The 24737-nt window shown below is 43.6% G+C and overlaps 1 protein-coding gene across 4 annotated transcripts in view; it reads left to right on the top strand.

Moving 5' to 3' along the window:
- The window catches only part of tbc1d1 (TBC1 (tre-2/USP6, BUB2, cdc16) domain family, member 1), a 329569-nt gene that overhangs the window by 194820 nt on the left and 110012 nt on the right, over positions 1-24737 (top strand). For all 4 annotated transcript variants that reach the window (XM_068036947.1, XM_068036966.1, XM_068036956.1 and 1 more), the window contains exon 11: positions 8792-8937. In XM_068036947.1, the coding sequence (XP_067893048.1) occupies positions 8792-8937 (146 nt within the window). The remainder of the gene's footprint in view (positions 1-8791; positions 8938-24737) is intronic.

The raw sequence follows: 24737 nt of genomic DNA, 5'->3' as shown, positions 1-24737 counted from the left end.
AGTTGATGACTATATGAATCAACTTCCTGTTTTATAATGTGACTTCCGATTGGGTAAGTACCGTATTTGCCATACTATAAGACGCATTGGATCATAAGACACAACAAGATTTAAAAAAGAAAAATCCAGGAAAAAAAAACTCCAGTGCATATAGGTATTTAATATTAACATTTGCCATCACGGAACAAAAACAACAATCCATTATGACATCTTACTAATCACAGAAGCCCAAAAATTCCTCATCACTGCTGTCACATTCATCATCACTGGTGTTGCGTGAACTGGCACTTTCTTCAAATAGTACATCATCTTCACTGCCATCTAGGGCATTATTGATACCACATTTCTTGAATGGCCTCACAATTGTCTTGTATTTCACTAATAGCCACAAAACTCTCACCACTCACACACCTGTGGGCTGCTTCATTCGCCCTGTTGGTGTCGGGTTGTGATTTGGAACCTCCAACCATTCATTCTACTCCTCACAGATGAATGCTTTAACTGGCTTGTTTATTGAAATGTCCAGGCGCTGTAATTGGCAAGCAAGACTACCTGGACTCATAGCTAGCTGTGTCTTCAATTCCCCAACTCTCCTTTTCAGGGCCTCAGTTATACGTGCCCTGAACTGATCTCGCAATAATAGGGCTGCTTTTTGAGAAGCCCACTTGGATGCTTCGGCCACACTCTGTCCAGCCACAATTGCATTCCCTTTTCATTCATCCATTCATTAGGATGAGCATGAATTCCATTGGGCATTTCATCCTTTGGTACGGTTTTTCTCTTAAAGGTCAATAATGGCAGCAGTTTTTTGCCATCAGAACAACTCACCAAAACAACAGTTTAATGGGTCTTCCCATGGCCAGAAGTTTTTATTGGTATTGTTTTAGCACCTTTTGATGTCCACAGTCGTGTTGGTTGGAACATTAAAAGTTAGGGAGCCTTGTCCATGTTGCCTAGCTGCCCAAGTTCAAAACACTGTTCCTTTCATTAATCACAAGCCTGTGAAATTCAAACATCTTTGCTTCGTATTTGGCCGGCATCTTCTGTGCTATTCTGGTTCTGGAACATATGCTTAGTCTATGCCTTTTCATAAAAATGTAGCACCAAGATGTTGTCCTGCCAAAATCAAAAACACCACTTACAACTGCTACTCTTCTTGCTTCACTATAATCATTTTGGTAGATACAGAAATTCCATTTTGCCTAGGGTCTATTATCCAATTTTTCACCTCTTGTTTCAGCTGTGGACATTTTTCAGCATGCCCAAACAAAGTGTGCTTGCTCTTTTCTAATTTCACTAGTTCTTCCTCTTGTTTCTTCCATTCCCATATCATTTCCTCGGTTGGAAGAGGATCAAAATTTCTTTCAGCTGCTCTATTTCCATGCTTTTTGGCTTCCAGTTTGAATCCTATGGTATTATATTTTTGGTCTCTCAGGGAATCCAGGGATATGGCGAGAGGGCAGGAACGTGGAGTTGAATCACAAGATCAGCCATGATCATTTTGAATGCTGGAGCAAGCTCAGTGGGCCATATGGTCTACTCCTGATCCTAGTTCTTGCATTCTTGTGTCCAGTATAAGAAAACCTTTTTTGTCTTGTACCCACTGGGTTCACGACAACGACTGGTATGTGCTTGCATCTCTGAAACTCGTACAAGTGATATAAGGATTAGGGTAATGTTCAGACCATAGGACACGTGGCAACTTTAGGCAACTTTTTTCCAGATAAAAAATACATTTTATGGTCCAGCAAATACAGTGTGAGTTTCAGTTGAAACATGAGTTCTAGTTGACTGACTGTATGACTGCTTTGCTGGAGGATTTCCCCATGACTGAATTTTTTAAAAAATCTAAAAAGTATCCAGATGCACAAGTAGATCAAACATTGACAAATTTAAAGTCTGATTCCATCGGGAATTATCAACATTGGAATGAAATTAAAGTGAGATCCACTGTCAAGCAATGAATTCCTTCACCATTGGAGGACTCCATTCAACATGTGAGGAAACAAAGGGAGTATCAACTAACAGTTTTCTTTAGCTAAAAGGACAGCACAGCAGTCATAAAGGAATGGCAGCTGAAAAGTAAATTTATAATGGGAGGAGAGGAATTAAGCTGTAAGAGACCATGTGGGTGCAACAACCAATAAAGGGATCTACCAAGGCAAGCCAGAATTTGGCAGAATATCCAGAGTAAGCAAAAGTCAGGGGGACACCAGTGAGCATTAAAATCAAAAAGGAAACACTACAACAACAGCAACCTATATTTATACAGTGCCTTTAACATAATAAAATATCCCACAGCACTTCACAGGAACATTATAAAAAAATATACCGAGTCACATAAGGAGTCATTAGGTCAAATGACCAAATGCTTGGTCAAAGAAGTAGGTTTTAAGGAGTCTCATAAAGGAGGAAAGCAAGGAAGAGAGTCAGTGAGGTGTAGGGATGGTATTCCAGAACTTAGGGTTTAGGCAACTGAAGGCGTGGCCACCAATGGTGGAGCGATTAAAATCAGGGATGTTCAGGAGGCCAGATTTAGAGGAGGGCTTGGGGCTGGAGGAGATTAGAGATAGGGAGGGGCGAGGCATGGAAGGATTTGAAAACTAGGATGAGAGAGAGTTTTAAAATCAAAATATTGCTTGACTGGGAGCTAATATAAGTTAACAAGTACAGGGCTGATAGCTGAATGGGGCTTGGTACAAGTTAAGACTAGAGACAATTAAGTAAGGCTAAGAGGGCAAACAAAGGGAAGGAGACTAAAAGGGCAGCATCTGATATCTTCTCTTCTTTGGCCCCCTTATCTCGAGAGACAATGGGTAAGCGCCTGGAGGTAGTCAGTGGTGTGTGGAGCAGCGCCTGGAGTGGCTATAAAGGCCAATTCTAGAGTGACAGGCTCTTCCACAGGTGCTGCAGAAAAATTTGTTTGTCGGGGCTGTTACACAGTTGGCTCTCCCCTTGCGCTTTTGTCTTTTTTCCAGCCAACTGCTAAGTCTCTTCGACTTGCCACACTTTAGCCCCGCCTTTATGACTGCCCGCCAGCTCTGGCGAACGCTGGCAACTGACTCCCACGACTTGTGATCAATGTCACAAGACTTCATGTCGCGTTTGCAGACGTCTTTGAAGCGGAGACATGGACGGTCGGTGGGTCTGATACCATGGTGAGCTCGCTGTACAATGTGTCTTTGGGGATCCTGCCATCTTCCATGCGGCTCACATGGCCAAGCCATCTCAAACGCCGCTGACTCAGTAGTGTGTATAAGCTGGGGATGTTGGCCGCCTCGAGGACTTCTCTGTTGGAGATGCGGTCCTGCCACCTGATGCCAAGAATTCTCCGGAGGCAGCGAAGATGGAATGAATTGAGATGTCGCTCTTGGCTGACATACGTTGTCCAGGCCTCGCTGCCATAGAGCAAGGTACTGAGGACACAGCCTTGATACACTCGGACTTCTGTGTTCCGTGTCAGATATAAGTACAATTAAAATGGGGAGTATGAATTGTGTTTGCTGCAGAATGTTCAGAAACCAGAAAGCCAACTACATTAAAAGGGTGGTAAAATGAGAGCACTGTCAATTGATCCATAAACTTGAAGAAAGGGTCATGGCCTTAGTGAGCAAGGTACAGAAACTTGGAGATGAACAAAAATGAGGGAAATTTTAAGGCTCATCGGATATTATTAGATGTATAAAGTGATAAATTGCAGGGCAGTAGCAACAAAACAATCAAGTTTAAAATGACCTGGAATCCAGTTAAATCAAAAATTAGGAGCCAGGATTATAATAATAAAAGGACCAAATTCAAGTGAAAGAATCTCAAATGGTTTGGAGGAGGTATTTCAATATAAGAAAAATGGAACACCTGAACAAGCAGGACACATGCATTCTTAAGATCAGACTAAATGTATATGATCTGAATGGATTAACAAACAAAAGTTAAATAGAGAGGAAAACTGGCATCTACAAATCTTGCAGGGGAAAGAGGGAAGGGGTTCACTGGGCCGAAGGTGGCATCTTGCAGAAATACACCAAAATAATCCAGAGACCATGAGTTCAAATCCACCATGGCAGTTTGAGAGTCTGAAGTCAGTTTTTTAAAAAACCTGGAAACAAAGCTGTTGTCAGTCAAAGTTACCATGAACTTCAGATTGTTGTTTAAAAACCTAACTAGTTCACTAACTATCCTTTCAGGACCCTGCTGTCCCTGCCTGATCTATGCGTTCATCACCCTCCTGTCCCATACCAATGTGGTTAACCTTTAACTGCCTGCTGAAGTGTCTTAGCTGCCATCACCCAGTTAAATGCCAGCCTTCCAGCAACATCGACATCCTGAGCATAATGATTTTTAAAATCTAAAAGGAATTCTCTGTAGCACTGAACCCAGCTTCATTTGCAAAATGAAATTGTTTTGTATTCAGTAACACTATAACCTTAAAAATGGTTTATACTACAAAATCAACCTAATTTTGTACTATATAACTTAACTGTCAACATTTTTCTGTCAGCTGCTGAAATTTTATTTGGACCTATTATCCAACTTTTGACTAACACTAACTTCTGGAAATACACAGCAGGTGCTGTCTGCATTGTTTCCTTTTTACTTGTGACTGATTTTGTTAAGTATTTCTCTTTCTCTGGTTGATTTTACAACTTGATGATATACAAAAAACTGTTCTGTCTCTCTTCCCTCTTCTCCTCCTTTGCTTCCTGGAACTACGTGAGGCAAATTGGCTACTTGTTCATAGATAGAAATAAAGCAGCCCAGACAACCTGAGTTCTGTGGTTTTTTTGAAAACTGTATTTACAATGAAGCAACTCGGGAGTAAAAAAAAAACAAGGATCAATTTGGATGCAAATGAAGAAAAACCTGTTAGTCAGATGTTTGCCAGTGGTGTAATCCTGGAGGTTGCTGAAGTTCTTCTGGTTTCTGCATTATCTGGAAACAGTATAGGAATATCAGGAGTTGCATCTTAGTCACATGTTGTGGTCTTAAAAGGATAGACAGAGTAGATGCAGCTGTTTCCCCTGGTTGGGGAGTCTAGAACCAGGGGGCATAATTTTAAAATAAGGGGGAAGCCACTTATGACAGAGATGAGGAGAAATTTCTTTACTCAGAGGGTTGAGAGTCTTTGGAATTCTCTACCCCAGAGGGCTGTGGAAACTCAGTCATTGAGTATGTTTAAAGCAGCGATTGACAGATTTCTAAATACAAATGACATAAGGGGATATGAGGATAGTGTTGGAAAAAGGCTTTGAAGTGGATGATCAGCCGTGATCATATTGAATGGCGGGGCAGGCTCGATTGACTGAATGCCCTACTCCTGCTCCTATGTTCCTATGTCTTGTTTGGATTCTGGTATCACTCTGTACTGATCCTTGACTCCTTAGCACAAGAGAACTTGGCCTTTCATAATGGAGGGGATCTTCAGTATTGGAAATTAGGAGATCACTGAGACTGCATTGTGCAGTATTGAAATTACCTCTAATTGGTATATCTTCATTTTATGCTGTTGTCATTCCAGGCACTTTATTGAAAACCCTCCCCTCATTCACTCTTTCACGTGTTGGAATAGGGTTTTGATTTTGTTTTGCCTACTCCAGTGCCTACTCTTCTTCCAATCCAACCTTTACTTTTAGGGAAATATTTGCCAATATTGGAGAATATGGATAATAGCAAAGAAAGTTAAGTTCCACTGTATAAACATGGAAGCAACGCCAGTGTTTTCACTTTTTACGAAGATCAAAACAGGGCAGGGATATGATAGAGGGCAAAGAGATAATTGGTTAAGTGCTGATGGTTTCTTGCCAACAAGAAACCATTGAACACCTACATAATCATTATGATTAATGTTTCCTCATCATAAGACATAGAAGTAAATGGAAGAAAATGTTCTTTTGCTTTGGAAAAACCTAGTCCTATAGGTTTTCAAATCATTGCATAATGAAAGTGCACCTTTATAAATTATATAAAAGTGATAGAATTGAAATTTTATGTGCTATTTGTACAGTTCGGGTTCTATTCCTGGGTGGAATTTCGGGGTGTCTTACCGGCTCCTCCACTTTATCAATATTGGATAATTGAATCATATTAAATTAATTAATTGGGGAAGGGCCAACTTCACTGGAGTGAGAACTGATCTGGCTCAAGTAATTTGGAATCAAAGATTGGCAGGCAGAACTGTAATGGACCAATGGGTTGCCTTTAAGAGGAGATAGTTCAGGTACATTCAAGGTACAATCCCATGAGGGGGAAAGGTAGGGCAAACAGATCCAAAGGTCCCTGGATGACAAAAGAGATAGAAAGTAAGATGGAACCAAAAATGGGTTTATGACAAATGTCAGGTAGAGAATACAATTGAGAACCAGGCTGAATATAGAAGGTTCAGAAGGGAAGTGAAAAAACAAATGAAAAGCAAAGAGAGAATATGAGAAGAGACTCGCGGCTAACATAAAAGGGAACCTAAAAGTCTTCTGTCGGCATTCTTTTCTTTTTTTTTTCTTTTGGGCCTCCTTATCTCGAGAGACAATGGATACGCGCCTGGAGGTGGTCAGTGGTTTGTGAAGCAGCGCCTGGAGTGGCTATAAAGGCATATATATAGTAAAAGGGTGGCAAAAGGAGGAGTGGATCCAATTAGGGACCCAAAAGGGGATTTACGCATGAAAGCAGGGGGCATGGTTGAGGTACTAAATGACTACTTTACATCAATCTTTACCAAGGAAGAAGATGCTGCCCAGGTCATGGCGAAAGGATGGAGTTGAGACACTGGATGGGCTCAAAATTGATAGAGGAGGTATTAGATATGCTGATTGTACTTAAAGTTGATAAGTCACCAGGGCTGTATGAGGTGCATCCAAGGATACTGAGGGAAGTAAAGGTGGAAATTGTGGAGGTACTGGCCATGATCTTCCAATCCTGCTTAGATACAGATGTTGTGCCAGAGGACTGCAGAATTGCAAATATTAAACCCTTGTTCAAAAAAGGATGCAAGGACAAGCCCAGCAACTACAGGCCTGTCAGCTTAACCTTGGTGGTGAGAAAGTTTTGAGAAACAATAATTCGGACAAAATTAATAGCCACTTGAACAAATGTGGGTTAATTAAGGAAAGCCAGCACTGATTTAAGGGCAAATCGTGTTTAACTAACTTGTTTGAGCTCTTGGAGGTAACAGAGAGGGTTGATGAGGGTAATGCAGTTGATGTGGTGCACATGGACTTTCAAAAGGCATTTGATAAAGTGCCACATAACAAGCTTTTCAGCAAAGTTCAAGCCCATGAAATAAGCGGGATAGTAGCACAGATACAAAATTGGCTGAGTGACAGGAGACAGAGAGTAGTTGTGAATGGTTGTTTTTTGGACTGAAGGAAGGTATATAGTGGGGTTCCACAGGGCTCAATGTTGGGACACTAAACTTGGAAATATTGTGAACTGTGAGGAGGATAGTGATAAACTTCAAGAGGACATAGGCTGATGGAATGGACGGACAAGTGGCAGATGAAACTTAACACAGAAAAGTGTGAAGTGATTCATTTTGGTAGGAAGAATGAGGAGAGACAATATAAAATAAAGGGTACAATTCTAAAGGGAGTGCAGGAGCAGAAGGGCCTCTGGCTTTAGGTGCACAAATCATTGAAAGGTACAGGGCAGGTTAATAAAATATATGGGATGCTGGGCTTTATAAATAGGGGCATAGAGTATAAAAGCAAGGAAGTTATGATAAACATGAATTATAATACTGGTTTGGCTTCAACTGGAATATTGCATCTAGTTCTGGGCACCACACTTTAGGAAGAATGTGAGGGTGTAGAAAAGATTCATGAGAATGGTTCCAGGGATGAGGAACTTCAGTTACGTGGATAGGTTGGAGAAGCTGGAGCTGTTCTCCTTGGAGAAGACCAGATTAAGAGGAGATTTGATAGAGGTGTTCAAAATAATGAGGTTTGGACAGAGTAGATAGGGAGAAACTGTTCCTATTAGCAGAAGGATCCAGAATGAGAGGTCATTGATTTAAGGTAATTGGCAGAAAAAGCAACAGCAACATGAGTAAAATCTTTTTTATGCGACGAGTGGTTGGGATCTAGAATGAACTGCCTGGGAGTGTGGTGGAGGCAGATTCAATCGAGACATTCAAAAGAGAACTAGATAATTATCTGAAGAGAAAACAATTGCATGACTATGGGGAAGTGGCAGAGGAATGAGACTAGATGAGTTTCTCTTGTTGAAAGCTGGCACAGACACAATGGGCCAAATGGCCTCCTTCTGTGCTGTGACTATTCTATGATTCTATCTTTTGGCTTATTCTTCCTATCCCACAGTTTGGTCTTGAATGTTGTGTTGATTTAGAAATTCTGATAGAGTGGTTAGCGAGCCTAATCATTAAGATCCAAAAGACTAATGTGCATACATTTTATTAATTCTTGAAGCAACCTGGGCTAATGCATATATCTACTGTAGTTCCTTCAGCTTCCTAACAATGGTAAGCTCGCTATCACCAATACAACCTGCATAATTACAAATGCTCCACAAAATGGGAACAGATGGATAAAGCACGAGTTAATCCTCATTTTTGGATATTTTTTAAAGCATGCATGTAACCTTAAGTGGTATATGCTCGTAAGGCTCAACCCATTTAAGTGAAAACAACCATTCAATCTCCACTTAATAAGTGACTTGCAATGTTCTTATTTGGGTTAATTTTTCAGCAAATAAAATTAACTGAACTTAGTCATGACTTGACTTTTAATATTACAAGCTGGATTAATGGATTATTGTTGACTTTCTTTCTATTTTCTCACCACAGTGACTATGAATCTAGGCCAAGCCCAGGCAGAGGGAGTAATGGTAGTGGTAATTTGATCCGTAACCGTCGGCAGTCCTGGCGACAGCAGATCTTCCTTCGTGTGGCTTCACCACAGAAAGGATGCGAATCGCCCTGCAGACATGATGGTAAGACATGTGGTCAATTCTTATTAGTACAGCAACAATCTTTGTAACTTTAAGATAGTTACAGGTGGCTAATGGCATTTTTACAGGATGATCTATTGAAACAAGTTGCTTCCTAGGCAAAGGTGCAAAAACAAGATTGAACAAAACATGCAGTTGAAAAATGGTGAAAAAGATATTGCCACTAACAAATGGGTTGTCCCTCTAAGCAGTCCTCGTCTGTCTCCCACAAAGTAGGTACAACTCCCTAGGGAATAGCAACTGTTCAGTAACACATCCAAGCATGAACCTAGATGATGAGTGTCAACAGATTATTTAACTTTTTTTTTATTTTTTCATGGGATATGAGCATCGCTGGCTAGGCCAGCATTTATTGCCCATCCCTAATTACCCTTGAGAAGGTGGTGGTGAGCTTCCTTCTTGAACTGCTGCAGTCCATCTGGTGCGAGTACACCAACAGTGCTGTTAAGAAGGGATTTCCAGGATTTTGGCCCAGTGATAGTGAAGGAGCAGCGATATAGTTCCATGTCAGGATGGTGTGTGGCTTGAAGGGGACACTTGCTGGTGGTGGTGTTCCCATGCATTTGCTGCCCTTGTCCTTCTAGATGGTAGAGGTTGTGGGTTTGGAAGGTGCTGTCGAAGGAGGTTTAATGAGTCGCTGCAGTGCATCTTGTATGTGGTATAGTTGAGGCAAATGCATGACTGATGAACCTGGTCCAGATTTCAGCAGACTTCTACACTCGCGCTCCAGCAGATGTCTCAGAACAGCAATTGAACAGCAATCTTAATTGAGATCTCATTTTTTTTCCCCCTCTCCACTTCTCCACGCCTGAGCATCAGGACACTGAAGCCAACGTGGACTGGTGGCTTTAGATGTGAATTTTCCATCTCTTGTTTCATGAGCAGACTAAAAGTAACTGCTTGGACGATTGTACTGTCCAGGTATAAGCCTTCATCTCAGTCAGCATGCTGTAATAAAAGCAAAATACTGTGGATGCTGGAAATCTGAAATAAAAGCAAAGTGCTAGAAATACATGGCAGGTCAGGCAGCATCTGTAGAGAGAGAGACAGAGTTAATGTTTCACGTCTGTAACCTTTTTGTAAGGTCACAGACCTGAAACGTTAGCTGTTTCTCTCTCCAAAGATCTTACAGTTGTTTGCCTTTGTTCAGTGCCATTAGCATTGCCTGTTGTAGCCACTAATCAACCTTGATTCTAACTTTCCCCAATAACAAAATTCATTGTATTCAAAATGTGAACTTGTATTTTTCCCAGAAAAAACTCTAAATGTTGGAAATCAGGCAATTCAGTGCATGAACTGATTCTTTGAGCACACCAGACGCTTCACCTTTACCCATTGTTTTCTCTATACTTTGCCTGCCACTCAGCCCAACATGGTATCAACTGCAGTTTTCAGTTCTGATAGAGCTTTTACATCCCAGAATATAAACTGTCAATTCACTTTTCAAATGCTGTCACCACAACTTGATTTATATAGAGCCTTTAATGTAGTAAAATGCCTCAAGGCACTTCACAGGAGCTTTATCAAACAATATTTGACACTGAGCCACATGAGCAGATAATTGGGCTGATCATTCAAAGAGTGTCTGAATGGAAGAAAGAGAAGTAGAGAGTCGGCGAGGTTAAGGGTGGGAATTCCAGAGCTTCGGGCCCAGGCAGCTGAAGGCACAGCCGCCGGTAGTGGAGCGATTTGATAACGGGGTTGTGCAAGAGGCCAGAATTGGGCAGAGAGTTGTGGGACTGGAGGAGATTACAGGGGAAGGGAGGGGCGTGGCCATGGAGATATTTGAAAATAAGGATGAGAATTTTAAAATCTTAGTTGACCTTAAGTTTATGAAGGGTGACAATCTGGCGGACCTTGTTGTCTATTTCAAGCATTTTCTCTTTATTTCTATGTTGGCAATATTAGTGTAAATTTACTAAGGAAAGAGCATGTGTTAGCTTTTACCCATATGACCTCGTGTAGTCATGTGAACCTCTGGTTTTAACCAATGATGGGATGAGTGAATTGCAGTAAATGCAGTCTCATCCCCTGAAGGCCAGTCAGTAGTTTCAGAAATAAAAACAAGAAATGCTGGAAATACTCAGCATATCTGGCAGCATCTGTGGAGACAGAAGCAGAGTTAACATTTCAGGTCAGTGACCCTTCTTCAGAACTGGCAAATATTAGAAATGTAAAAGGTTATAAGCAAGTAAAGCGGCGGTGGGGCAAGAGATAACAAAGGACAAGGCGTAGATAGGACAAGGTCACAGAATAGCTGACCAGAAGGTCGTGGAGCAAATGTAAACAATATGTTGATGGTGTTTAGATTAGAGATACAGCACTGAAACAGGCCCTTCGGCCCACCGAGTCTGTGCCGAACATCAACCACCCATTTATTCTAATCCTACACTAATCCCATATTCCTACCAAACATCCCCACCTGTCCCTATATTTCCCTACCACCTACCTATACTAGTGACAATTTATAATGACCAATTTACCTATCAACCTGCAAGTCTTTTGGCTTGTGGGAGGAAACCGGAGCACCCGGAGAAAACCCACGCAGACACAGGCAGAACTTGCAAACTCCACACAGGCAGTACCCAGAATCGAACCCGGGTTCCTGGAGCTGTGAGGCTGCGGTGCTAACCACTGCGCCACTGTGCCGCCCTGTGTGTTGAAAGACAAAGCATTAGTACAGATAGGGTGTTAATGGACTGAAAATTGAACAGCCGCAAGTACAAACATGAAAAAAAAAACAATGGGTAAGCAAACTGAACAAACTGAGATGAAATATAATAAACACAAAAAAAATTTCAGTAGTTTCAGAAGTTGTTTTACTTGTAACCTCTTGGTGGCAGTAGTGTTTTTTGTTAGTGGAAATTGGTGTGTGAGCACAAGCATGTATTTTCCCTTTCACTTGCTGAAGGCAGTAAACTATTTACCCCCAAATTTCCTGCCATTCTCTATATCTCGCTCAGTCAGTCTTTGGATATAGTTTGGGGATTGCTGGCAAATTTTGTGTAAGAAGAAAATTGTAGCAGTATATTTCTCTAATGACGTGCTGTTCATTCCTCTAAGTTTTCTGAAGTATCGCTGTTTTGGTTTGTACAGGAAGGTGTGTAAATGCCATTTATTTTATGTCTACAAAGGTTGCAAATGTGACTCCTGCGAATCTTTTTCACACTGAGGGCAGCGAGCAAGCAAGTGTGTGTGAGAATCGCCCTTCCCATCGCAAAATGCAAGTTTGCTGCTTTGCTGCCCATTCACACATCCAAAGGTCAATGAAAGTGTGAGCATGGGTGTTACAGTGTAGTATTAAAAAGTTACTGGTGGTGGAGTAGTGGTAATGTCACTAGACTAGTAATCCAGAATACTCTGGGAATATTGGGTTCAAATCCCACCATGGCAGCTGATGGAATTTAGTTTTAATTAATAAATTCAATTAATTGATTTTAAAAAAACTGGAATTGAAAGCTAGTCAGCATTGTTGACCATGAAACTACCCTTGATTGTTGTAAAAATTCTATCTGGTTCATTAATGTCCGAAAGGGAAGGAAATCTGCCATCCTTACCTGGCCTACATGTGACTCCAGACCCACAGCAATGTGGTTGACTAAAATGGCCTAGCAAGCCATTCAGTTGTACAAAACCACTGAACAAAAGTTGAAAAGGAATAAAACTGGATGGAACACCCGGCATCGACCTAAGCACCAGAAACGGCAATGGCAAACCAAGCCCTGTTGACCCTGCAAAGTCCTCCTGACTAACATATGGGGGCCTGTGCCAAAATTGGGAGAGTAGTTCCACAGACTAGTCAAGCAACAGCCTGACATAGTCATAGTCACGGAAACATATCTTCCAGCCAATGTCCCAGACACCACCATCACCATCCCCAGGTATGTTCTGTCCAGCTAGCAGGACAGAGTCACTAGAGGTGGCAGCATTGTGGTATACAGTCAAGAGGGAGTTACCAGGGGGTCCTCAACATTGACTCTGGACCCCATGATGTCTCATGGCATCAGGTCAAACATGGGCAAGGAAACCTACTGCTGATTATCACCTACCACCCTTCCTCGGCTGATGAATCAGTACTCCCCCATGTTGATCACCACTTGGAGGAAGCACTGAGGCTGGCAAGGGCACAGAATGTACTCTGGGTGTGGAACTGCAATGTCTATCACCAAGAGTTACTTGGTAGTACCGCTGCTGAGTTAGCTGAGTCCTGAAGGACATATCGGCTAGTCTGGGTCTGTGGCAGATGGTAAGGGAACCAACAAGAGGGAAAAACCGACTTGACGTTGTCCTCACCAGTTGATCTATTGCAGATGCATCTGTCCGTGACAGTATTGGTAGGAGTGACCACCACACAATCCTTGTGAAATCGAGGACCGTCTTCACGCTGAGTATTGTGTGGCACTACCACCGTGCTAAATGGGATAGATTCTGAACTGACCTGGCAGCTCAAAACTGGGCATCCATGAGGCGCTGTGAACCATCAGTAGCAGCAGAATTGTATCCACCCACAATCTGTAACCTCATGGCCTGGCATATCCCCCACTCTACCATTACCATCAAGCTGGGGTACCAACCCTGGTTCAATTAAGAATCCAGGAGGGCACGCCAGGAGCAGCACCGGGCATACCTAAAAATGAGGTGTCAACCCGGTGAAGCTATAATACAGGACTACTTGCATGCCAAGCAGTGAAAGCAGCATGCATTAGACAGGGCTAAGCGATTCCACAATCAACGGATCAAATCTAAACTCTGCAGTCCTGCCACATCCAGTTGTGAATGGTGGTGGGCAGTTAAATAACTAACAAGAGGAAGTGGCTCCACAAATTTCCCCATTCTCAATGATGGGGGAGCCCAACACATCAGTGCAAAAGACAAGGCTGAAGCATTTGCATCTATCTTCAACCAGAAGTGCCGAGTGGATGATCCATCTTGGCCTCCTCCTGGGGTCCCCAACATCGCAGATGCCAGTCTTCAGCCGATCCAGTTCACTCCAGCGATATCAAGAAACGGCTGAAGGCACTGGATACTGCAAAGGTTATGGGTCCTGACAACATCCTGGCTGTAGTACTGAAGACTTGTGCTGCAGAACTAGCCACACCCCTAGCCAAGCTGTTCCAGTACAGCTACAACAGTGGCATCTACCTGGCAATTTTCCATATTGTCCAGGTTTATCCTATCCACAAAAAGCAGGACAAATCCAATCCAGCCAATTACCGTCCCATCAGTCGACTCTCAATCATCAGCAAAGTGTTGGAAGGTATTGTCGACAGTGCCATCAAGCGCCACTTAGACAGCAATAACCTGCTCACTGATGCTCAGTTTGGGTTCTGCCAAGGCCGCTCGGCTCCTGGCCTCATTACAGCCTTGGTCCAAACGTACACAGAAGAGCTGAACTCAAGAGGTGAGGCAAGAGTGATTGCCCTCGATATCAAGGCAGCATTGGACCAAGTGTGGCATCAAGGAGCCCTAGTCAAGCTGAAGTCAATGGGAATCAAGGGGGATAACTCTCCACTGGTTGGAGTCATACCTAGCACAAAGGAAGCTAGTTGCGGTTGTTGGAGGTCAATCGTCTCAGTCCCAGGACATCACTGCAAGAGTTCCTCAGGGTAGTGTCGTAGTCCCAACCATCTTAATGACCTTCCCTCCATCATAAGGTCAGAAGTGAGGATGTTCGCTCATGATTGTACAATGTTCAATACCATTCTCAACTCCTCAGATACTGAAGCAGTCTGTGTCCATGTGCAGCAAGACCTGGACAATATCCAGGCTTGGGTTGATAAGTGGCAAGTAACATTCACACCACACAAGTGCCAGGAAATGGCAATTTCCAATAAGAGAGAATCTAACCATCTCCCCTGGATATTCAATGGCATTACCATCGCGGAATTCCCCCACTATCAACATCTTGGGGGTTACCATTGCCCAGAAACGGAACTGGAGTAGCCATATAAATACCGTGGCTACAAGAGCAGGTCAGAAGCTGGGATTTCTGTGGTGAGTAACTCACCACCTGACTCTCCAAAGCCTGTATACCATCAAGAAAGTCAGGAATGTGATGGAATACGCTCCACTTGCCTGGATGGGTGCAACTCCAGCAACACTTGAAAAATTTGACACCATCCAGGACAAAACAGCCCGCTTGATTGGCACCCCATCCACCACCTTAAACATTCACTCCCTCCACCACCGATGCACAATGGCAGCAGTGTGTACAATATACAAGATGCACTGCAGCAACTCACCAAAACTCCTTCGACAACACCTTCCAAACCTATGACCTCTACCACCTAGAAGCACAAGAGCAACAGATGCTTGGGAACATCACCACCTGCAAGTTCCCCTCCAAGCCACACAACATCCTGACTTAGAACTATATCGCCGTTCCTTCACTGTTGCTGGGTCAAAATCCTGGAACTCTCTTCCTAACAGCACTGTTGGTGTACCTACCCCACATGGACTGCAGTGATTCAAGAAGGCAGCTCACCACCACCTTCTCAAAGGCAATTAGGGATGGGCAATAAATGCTGGCCTGGCCAGCGCCTCCCACATCCCACGAATGAATAAAAAAAAAATTGAAAGGCCACCCAACGACGCAGGGACAGTGTACCTACCATGAGAGCCATGCAACCACTGGGAAAGTCATAGAGCAAACCATCCGGGACCCTTTTGCTCAGGACAGACTGTCCACAAGTGAATAGTCAGACTTGGGTTCCGCTGACAATCTCATCCTCATATCACAGTTGCACCATAACCCCACCTTTCATCTGTCTGCCAGGGACCATCATAGGCTCCTCTTGGCTAAAATCCTGAAATAAAAGCTACCAGAAAAACACCTTTCTGTCACAACAGTATCCAACAATGCATATAATGCATACAAAACTGAACCATTCATCCTTGTGCATTTCAGTGTTTGTCTTGTGTGTGCCTTTGCTCCTACACAGTGCTACCACAGTGGCTGCAGCATGGCTGGTGGAAGGCTGCAGACTTGCAGCGGGGGGATTGTTGTTACGACCAGGTGAGAAAGGTGTCTGGGGGTCTTTCTCAGACTTCACCTGGTCTTACTGTAACAGGGTTTGATTTTAAACAGTGTTTTGAGCTCCCCTTGGTGAATCCTTGTTCACCGCTTTCCAATTATAATGCAAAGAAACTAGCACACCAGGTTATCTCAGGTTTAAAGAAGAAAAGTGAAATTTTATTCAACTTAATCTCTAATTCGATTAATGCCTAAGGATACATGCATTCTCGATTCTAAAAGTAAAACTAAACTAAACGAAAAGCATTAAGGTAGATAAGTCCCCAGGGCCTGATGGGATCTACCCCAGAATACTGAGGGAGGCAAGGGAAGAAATTGCTGGGGCCTTGACGGAAATCTTTGTACCCTCATTGGCTACAGGTGAGGTCCCAGAGGACTGGAGAATAGCCAATGTTGTTCCTTTGTTTAAGAAGGGTGGCAAGGATAATTCAGGAAATTATAGGCCATGAGCCTTACATCAGTGGTAGGGAAATTATTGGAGAGGATTCTTCAGGACAGGATTTACTCCCATTTGGAAACAAATGAACTTATTAGCGAGAGGCAGCATGGTTTTGTGAAGGGGAGGTCGTGTCTCACTAACTTGATCGAGTTTTTTGAGGAAGTGACGAAGATGATTGATGAGGGAAGGGCAGTGGATGTTGTCTATATAGACTTCAGTAAAGCCTTTGACAAGGTCCCACATGGCAGACTGGTACAAAAGGTGATGTCACACGGGATCAGAGGTCAGCTGGCAAGATGGATACAGAATTGGCTCGGTCATGGAAGACAGAGGGTAGCAGTGGAAGGGTGCTTTTCTGAATGGAGGGCTGTGACTAGTGGTGTTCCGCAGGGCTCAGTGCTGGGACCTTAGCTGTTGGTAGTATATATAGATGATTTGGAGGAAAATGTAGCTGGTCTGATTAGTAAGTTTGCGGACAACACAAAGGTTGGTAGTGTTGCGGATAGTGATGAGGATTGTCAGAGGATACAGCAGGATATAGATCGGTTGGAGACTTGGGCAGAGAAATGGCAGATGGAGTTTAATCCGGACAAATGTGAGGCAATGCATTTTGGAAGGGCTAATACAGGTTGGAAGTATACATTAAATGGCAGAACCCTTAGGAGTATTGACAGGCAGAGAGATCTGGGTGTACAGGTCCACAGGTCACTGAAAGTGGCAACGCAGGTGGATAAGGTAGTCAAGAAGGCATACGGCATGCTTGCCTTCATCGGTCGGGGCATAGAGTATAAAAATTGGCAAGTCATGCTGCAACTGTGCAGAACCTTAGTTAGGCCACACTTGGAATATTGCATGCAATTCTGGTCGTCACACTACCAGAAGGCTTTGGAGAGGGTACAGAAGAGGTTTACCAGGATGTTGCCTGGTCTGGAGGGTATTAGCTATGAGGAGAGGTTGGATAAACTCGGATTGTTTACACTGGAACGACGGAGGTGGAGGGGCGACATGATAGAGGTTTACAAAGTTATAAGCGGCATGGACAGAGTGGATAGTCAGAAGCTTTTTCCCAGGGTGGAAGAGTCAGTTACTAGGGGACATAGGTTTAAGGTGCGAGGGGCAAGTTTAGAGGGGATGTGCGAGGCAAGTTCTTTACACAGAGGGTGGTGAGTGCCTGGAACTTGCTGCCGGGGGAGGTGGTGGAAGCAGGTACAATAGCAACGTTTAAGAGGCATATTGACAAATACATGAATAGGATGGGAATAGAGGGATACGGAACCCGGAAGTGCAGAAGGTTTTAGTTTAGGCAGGCATCAAGATTGGCACAGGCTTGGAGGGCCGAATGGCCTGTTCCTGTGCTGCACTATTCTTTGTTCTTTGATACGCACATGCAAATAGAGACAGAAAAGAGCAGAAGGGGGCGGCGCAGTGGTTAGCACTGCAGCTTCACAGCTCCAGCGACCCTGGTTCAGTTCTGGGTTATGCCTGTGCGGAGTTTGCAAGTTCTCCCTGTGTCTGCATGGGTTTCCGCCGGGTGCTTCAGTTTCCTCCCACAGTCAAAGACTTGCAGGTTGCTAGGTAACTTGGCCATTGTAAATTGCCCCTAGTGTAGATAGGTGGTTGGAGAATTGAGGGAAGGTGAGGATGTGATAGGGAAAAATGGGGTTAATGTAGGATTAGTATAAATAGGTGGTTGTTGGTCGGCACAGACTCGGTGGGCCGAAGGGCCTGTTTAAGTGCTATATTTCTCTATGACTATGACTCTAAAAATAAAGAGGTTTGAGACAATATCAGAAGAGTTTCTTGTTACTGTGCTTCGAGCACACTGTAGTCTTTTTGGAGGTAGTTCTTGCTTGTAGGTAATTCTTGCTTTTCGTTGTGGCCCAGTATTCTTCTTAAACTTTGTTCACTGTAGGAGACTTTTCTCACTTGGGGTTCAATGGTTTCCGAAGCTGGTGAGAATGAGATGAGAGCAGACAGGAGAGAGATGTTCTCAGTCCAGGAGCAAAGAACTTTGAGTTCAAATTCTCTGTGGCAAGTTCAAATTCAAAAAACTCCAACAGCTAGTTTGTCATGTGACTAAACTGGTCTGACCACATCGGTTTGTGTATTCGGCCATCTTAGCAGTTAACCTGGAATGCTCGCCTCTCCACCTTCAACGTCTGGTCATCAAAAGTCCATTGTGGATTAAATTGGAGCAGGGAGTGGCCCCTTTGTCTTTTCCAAGTACTGTCTGTCAAGGGTCTGGTGTTTGTTTTTAAGCAAGTTCTTTCTTTACTCCAGTAACAGTTTAAAAATCAGTGTTCATGTGGCAAAATTAATGTCTCATTCTTGGCAGGTGGGGGCCTGCATGACACTGTAGACAGCCTTGGAAAACGCTGTTCAGCAGCTCAGGGTCTAGAAGGTCCAGCTTCAGACTACACCACTTTGGCACAGGCACTAGCAGTCTCGGTTGGCTTGGCCGAGAGGCAATAGCAAGGGCACTGGTGGAGTGGCAGGGTAGGAGCATGAATGCTGTCATCCTGAGAGAGAGCAACAGGTTTGTGCTCCATGATGCTACTGCCATTCAACTGGGGCGGTGCCTCAGCAATTTTAACTGTGTTGGTGGACAGATTGCTGGGCTGCTGTGAAAGTCTGCAAGCCCCTTTGAGCACTGGTACCTGCAGCCATGATGGCAGCAGTCTGAGACTGCATCACAACGAGTTGGGCTTGTATGGCACCAAGCATTGATCACATGACCTCCATCTGAGCTTCCACTGCAGCATTTAGACGTTGGGTGCCTTCTACCTGTGCTGCAGTGGAAGCTGAGGCATCGTCTGCAAGTGCTGTCGTGGAGTTAGCGACCACTTCCATGCTGGAATGGATGGAATCCAAGCTCTGTGGGATGACTTGTGCCAAATTAGAGTTGACTCCTCTATGCTCCTTGACAGTAACAAGAGGCTGTCTGGCAGGCCTGTCCGAGTGCACCTAGCACCTCAGTGTGCCCATCAGCATTGTCCTGTGGCCTGTCCTATTGAAATCTTCTTCAGAGTCGTTGCAGCAGAATTCATATGTGACCGCTCCCTCCGGTGGTCTGACACATAAACTATCCTTTCCCCCTGGCCTGGCTGTTGCCCACTTGTGCCTGTTGACTCACCACATGCTGATCCTGACTCAATACTGCCCTCTGAGTTACGTGCTGTGGCTGCAAGTGTCAGATCAGTTGAAGGTGCTTCTTCATCAGAGATCTGGTTTTACTCTCGCTCTTCAAGGTGAGGCTGCACTGGCTGGCCAGGTAGCACTTCTTGGATATCTGAAAGCACAAATGTAGAAGTGGAGGGATGGGGTGAGCTAGGGATTCTAGGGTGGAAAGCAAGAGGTTGCAGCTTGCACTTCGTGCCAAATCACAGGACAAAGGGTGAAGTGGGAGTTGAGAAGGTGCTTAAGGCAGGAACATGCCTTTGTCCTGGATGTTCTCGGTAATGCCGGATGCAGTGGCCTCAGTAATGCCCAGCCCATGATGTGGAGCACCATCTCCTCCAAATGGGCTCAGGTGATGCAGGCATGCCTTTCCCCTGCTGGCTTCCTGTTGTTATGTGCTACAAGAAAGAGGGAAGGATGTCAGATAGTGTTGCATTGTGCTTGGGTGATGTGCCTGTCGTGTCTGGCAGTACATGGAGCCTGTGAGAGGTGCATATGAGGCTGGCAGCATTGGTAAGTGTGTGAAATCGACATGAAGTATCTGATGGTTGATAGATGAGTGATGGGGGTTTGGTGCATTGAGCAGTGTAAGAGGTTGGTGGTTTGGTGGGTAGGAGATGTCCTGTGAAGATGTATTGACCACCTGTGAGGTTGTTGAACTTTTTCCAGCACTGTAGCCAAGTCCTCATAACCAGGCTCTGTGAATTGATCTCCCTGGCCACCTGCCCGTATTCCCTTCTCCGAGTGTGCCTTGAGAGTCCCATGGCCACCTGTGGAAAGATGGCATCTCTCTTCCTTTTGACCTTCATCACTAAGGCCTCCAGCGCCACATTAGAAAACCTGGGAGCACGCTGTGGCCTTTTGCTCCATTTGCTGTCGTCTTCATTCCAGCAAAACCTTCCAGACACTGTTGCAGCAGCTCCTGTAGCATGAGTGTAGTGCCCTTTAAGAGGGGCAGGCTGTCTTTAAGAAGTGCAGGCTATTTGTGCGTTTCATTTATGCTCAGCTGCACACTGCAGTCATGTTGATGAACAAGCAGCGTAAAATTTACATGCTGTCTGCCTCAGCAGGACCAGGCATGGGATCCCCGCTCCCGATATCAGGCCTCATCCAGTCCACATCCCCACCACACCCAGGGACTGTTCCCTCTGACTGGAGGGATTTTAATATAGTTGCAGTTTTTAAAAAGATTGTAAAGTAAAGCCAGGTAACTTTGGGTCCAATGGTTTGGCTTCAGTAATGGATAAGATGCTTGATGGTATAAGAGAAGACTCCTTATATGATACCTTAGATGAAGTCTCATCATTGACACCCAACAGAGCTTCTAGAAAAAGAGGTGATGTCTTACAAATTTGATCAAAATGTTTGTAAAAGTTACTGTTAATAATACAGTAGATATTGTCCACCTGGACTCTCAGAAAGCCTATGATAAGATACCTCATAAAAGGCTACTCCCCAAGATAAAATCTTGCAGCATTAATAATTTACTTGATAGGCATTCAGCCAATTCTTAATCTATCGGCAAAAAGTTGCTAATGGATTTGGATCTGCTTGGAGACTGATTCTTCTTCTTCTTCTTTGGCCTCCTTGTCTCGAGAGACAATGGGTAAGTGCCTGGAGGTGGTTTGTGGAGCAGCGCCTGGAGTGGCTTTCAAGGTCAATTCTAGAGTGACAGACTCTTCCACAGGTGCTGCAGATGAAATTGGTTGTCGGGGCTGTTACACAGTTGGCTCTCCCCTTGCGCTTCTGTCTTTTTTCCTGCCAACTGCTAAGTCTCTTCGACTCGCCATGCTTTAGCCCCGCCTTTATTGTTGCCTGCCAGCTCTGGCAATCACTGGCAACTGACTCCCACGACTTGTGATCAATGTCACAGGACTTCATTAAAAGCAAAATACTGCGGATGCTGGAAATCTGAAACAAAAACAAGAAATGCTGGAATCACTCAGCAGGTCTGGCAGCATCTGTGGAAAGAGAAGCAGAGTTAACGTTTCGGGTCAGTTCCGAAGAAGGGTCACTGACCCGAAACGTTAACTCTGCTTCTCTTTCCACAGATGCTGCCAGACCTGCTGAGTGATTCCAGCATTTCTTGTTTTTGTCACAGGACTTCATGTCGCATTTGCAGACGTCTTTAAAGCAGAGCCATGGACGGCCGTGGGTCTGGTACCAGTGACGAGCTCGCTGTATAATGTGTCCTTGGGGATCCTGCCATCTTCCATGCGGCTCACATGGCCAAGACTGATTACCAGCAATGTATCACATCCTTATGTTATGACCGGGAGGAGTGCATTGTTTATTCTAGTTCCACTTCTCCACAGGTGACAACGTATATTTAAATTTTTCCACTCACCGATGCGGTCAATCATAGACATTATTTTTATCTCAGAATAAAACACACCAATCAGGTTTATTTAATAAACAACAAAATTATCAGCTTATTATACAACGAGTCTTATGAAGTAAAGCATCAACACACAGATTGAAATATTAGTCCCTCACACTCACTCACACACTCAACTGGGGAAAAAAAGGGATTTTTGTTTTTAGAGTTCTATTATAGAAAAATAAAATCACTTGGGCTGAATACTTGCTCATTCTTGAAGAACCAGCAGATGAGATATGTTGTGTTCCAAAGCTGGCATACTGTCTGGCCTCCGAGCTCAGTCCAGCCTGTTCCATCTCTTAAAAAAGCCTGCAGAAGGAGAGAACTTCCAAGGAGACAAGAGAATTCCCAAGGAAGAAGAGAAGACCACGACCCAGCTCAGCTTTCCAGCACCTCTCTAAAAGACCCCGAGAAGTCCACTGTGTAGAGATCTTTTAGAACAGTTCTTTTCAGGGGGCGTTGAGAATTAATTTAGCAGGCTTTTCTTCAAAGACAGGAGACGAGATGAGTTGACACAGTGGAATTCTCAGGGTCTTTTAGAGAGGTGCTGGAAAGCTGAGCTGGGTCGTGGTCTTCCTTGGGAATTCTCTTGTCTCCTTGGAAGTTCTCTCCTTCTGCAGGCTTTTTAAAGAGATGGAACAGACTGGGCTGAGCTGGGGTTCTGTCCTTCAGTTTTGTTTTTTAAAACTCCAACCCTTTTTAAACAGTTCATTCCCAACTCCAAACAATTCAAAAGTCTAACCGGAAACAGAAAGTTCACCTTCTGACCTGTCGCTTTTCTACACACATGTTCCCCAGTTATCAGGCTTTCTGTTCGATTTATAACTTGAGTCATGTGACAACCAGTAAATGATGTTGTCAAACAAGTCCTTTTGGTGTCCTCTTGATGATGCTCTTGGAAAAAATCTGGTGCAACATTTCTTCAGTTTGACTATGAATTCCTCAAAAAATATATTTAACAAAAACAGAAGCATTTTCATAACGCTTACTATCTTCACTGATGACTCAGATGTAGCTGGTGGGCCTGTGTTTGGCAAATGATTAACTTAGAAAAGCACAGTGTTATGCATGTGGGCAGATTTGATGCTAAATATACGCACGCCCTACAGTCAACTGAATTGGAGCCAGTAGTGAAAGAAAAAGATTTGGTGTCACTCTTTAAAGCTTCAGAATTATTGCTCGTAGCTACTTCTAAAGCAAACAGGGTACCTGGTTGTATTCCAAGGGCAATTCAGTACAAAACAAAACCTATCATTTTGTCCTTGTATAAGACCTTGGTTAACCTCATTTTGGATACTGTGTCCAGTTTGGGCCCTTCACGTGACAGGAGATATTGAGGCTTTGGAAAAGGTGCAGAAGATGGCCACAAAATTGATTCCCAATTTTTAAAATACCTTAGTTACCAAGATACATTCAAGGAACATACAACTTAGGGGCAATTTGATTGAGATTTATACAATGGTGAAAGTACTAGATTGTGTTTAGGGGACAAACTTTTTCAACTGTATAGTTTAGGGAGCTTCACAGGTCACAAGTACAAGTTATGTAAGTAAAGAATTAGGTTGGACTGCTTAGTCATCTTTTCCCAGAGAATAGTGGTCCTGTGGGACAGGTTGCTGGCTTGTGCAGTAAATGCTGATTCGCTGTATTCCTTCAAGAGAGCGCTGAACCTATTTCTAGTTGGAGAGATCATCTTGAACAAGAGGCAGGGTACCCTCTAATATAAAGCAGGGTGAATGTGATCTTTTGGACTAGTTTTGATCGTCTGAAGGAGTCAATGAGAAATTTTCCAAATTTTGTCCCTTATTTTCTTTGTTTTTAATCTGGTTATTTGCCTTTCTGATGAGATTGCATGGCTGCAGGTGGGTAGTGAGAATCTGTACCGTGATGCATAAGGTATCACCACTGCATGGGATGGGCTAGTTCATCTTTTCCCTGTCTCAAAATTTTTGTATGTTTATATGTTAAGGTGGAAGAGGATCAGGATTTATAGAGTTAACTAACCTGTTGCAAGCAGTATCAATTCACAGTAGAGAGATTTATTGAGCAATGATCTGGCATGGGTTGGGCAGCTTTCCTGGAACTTGAGTTTGACATTTTTTTATAGTCGAACAATGTCGCTACAGTGGCTCACAGATAGCAGGAATTTACTTTGAAGTTGAAAAAAAGTCTTGAGCAATGAATGAATCTGCAGAAGTCTCAGTTTACAGTTGAGAAGCTCAATGGACCTGGGAAGATTTTTCCTGTTCTTGTTTCTGGGAAGGGGTGGATGCTCATCTGAATGGGTCCGGTGAAAGATTGAAAGTCCCACAGTGCTCAGTGCCCTATCTAACCCTTTTGCTATTGAGGTAGCATTGTAGCACGAGGAACGTGTGCATTTTTGCTTTTAATATTGAAATATGTACAAATTATTTCTGACAGTAAAGTTCCATTTAAGAAATATACAGCAGAATGTTTCCTTCTTGTCAATATTTTTTGACTACTTTCAAAGAAAATCATTTAATTCCACCAGTGCTGTAGTTGGTAAAGGCAACATTCAATGTGAACTAAACCCATGCAGAAGGTTTCTGATTCCATTCCCAATCTGTGTTGAATTAGCTATTCTCAGCAAGACAGTAAGTAGGGTTCTTTAGTTGGTCCCAGTGCTCCCGGAGTATGCAAAGGAAAAAGTTGCCAGGGTTGGTTTTGTGGTTGCTAATGAGTATTTTTTTTTCTTCTTGATTGAACATACATGTGTGTGGACATCAGCCTAG

Source organism: Heterodontus francisci, chromosome 1 (genome assembly GCF_036365525.1).
Source record: "Heterodontus francisci isolate sHetFra1 chromosome 1, sHetFra1.hap1, whole genome shotgun sequence".
Taxonomy (NCBI): domain Eukaryota; kingdom Metazoa; phylum Chordata; class Chondrichthyes; order Heterodontiformes; family Heterodontidae; genus Heterodontus; species Heterodontus francisci.
The sequence above is the reverse complement of the archived record's forward strand: the minus strand, read 5'-3'. Positions and strand labels throughout refer to the sequence as shown.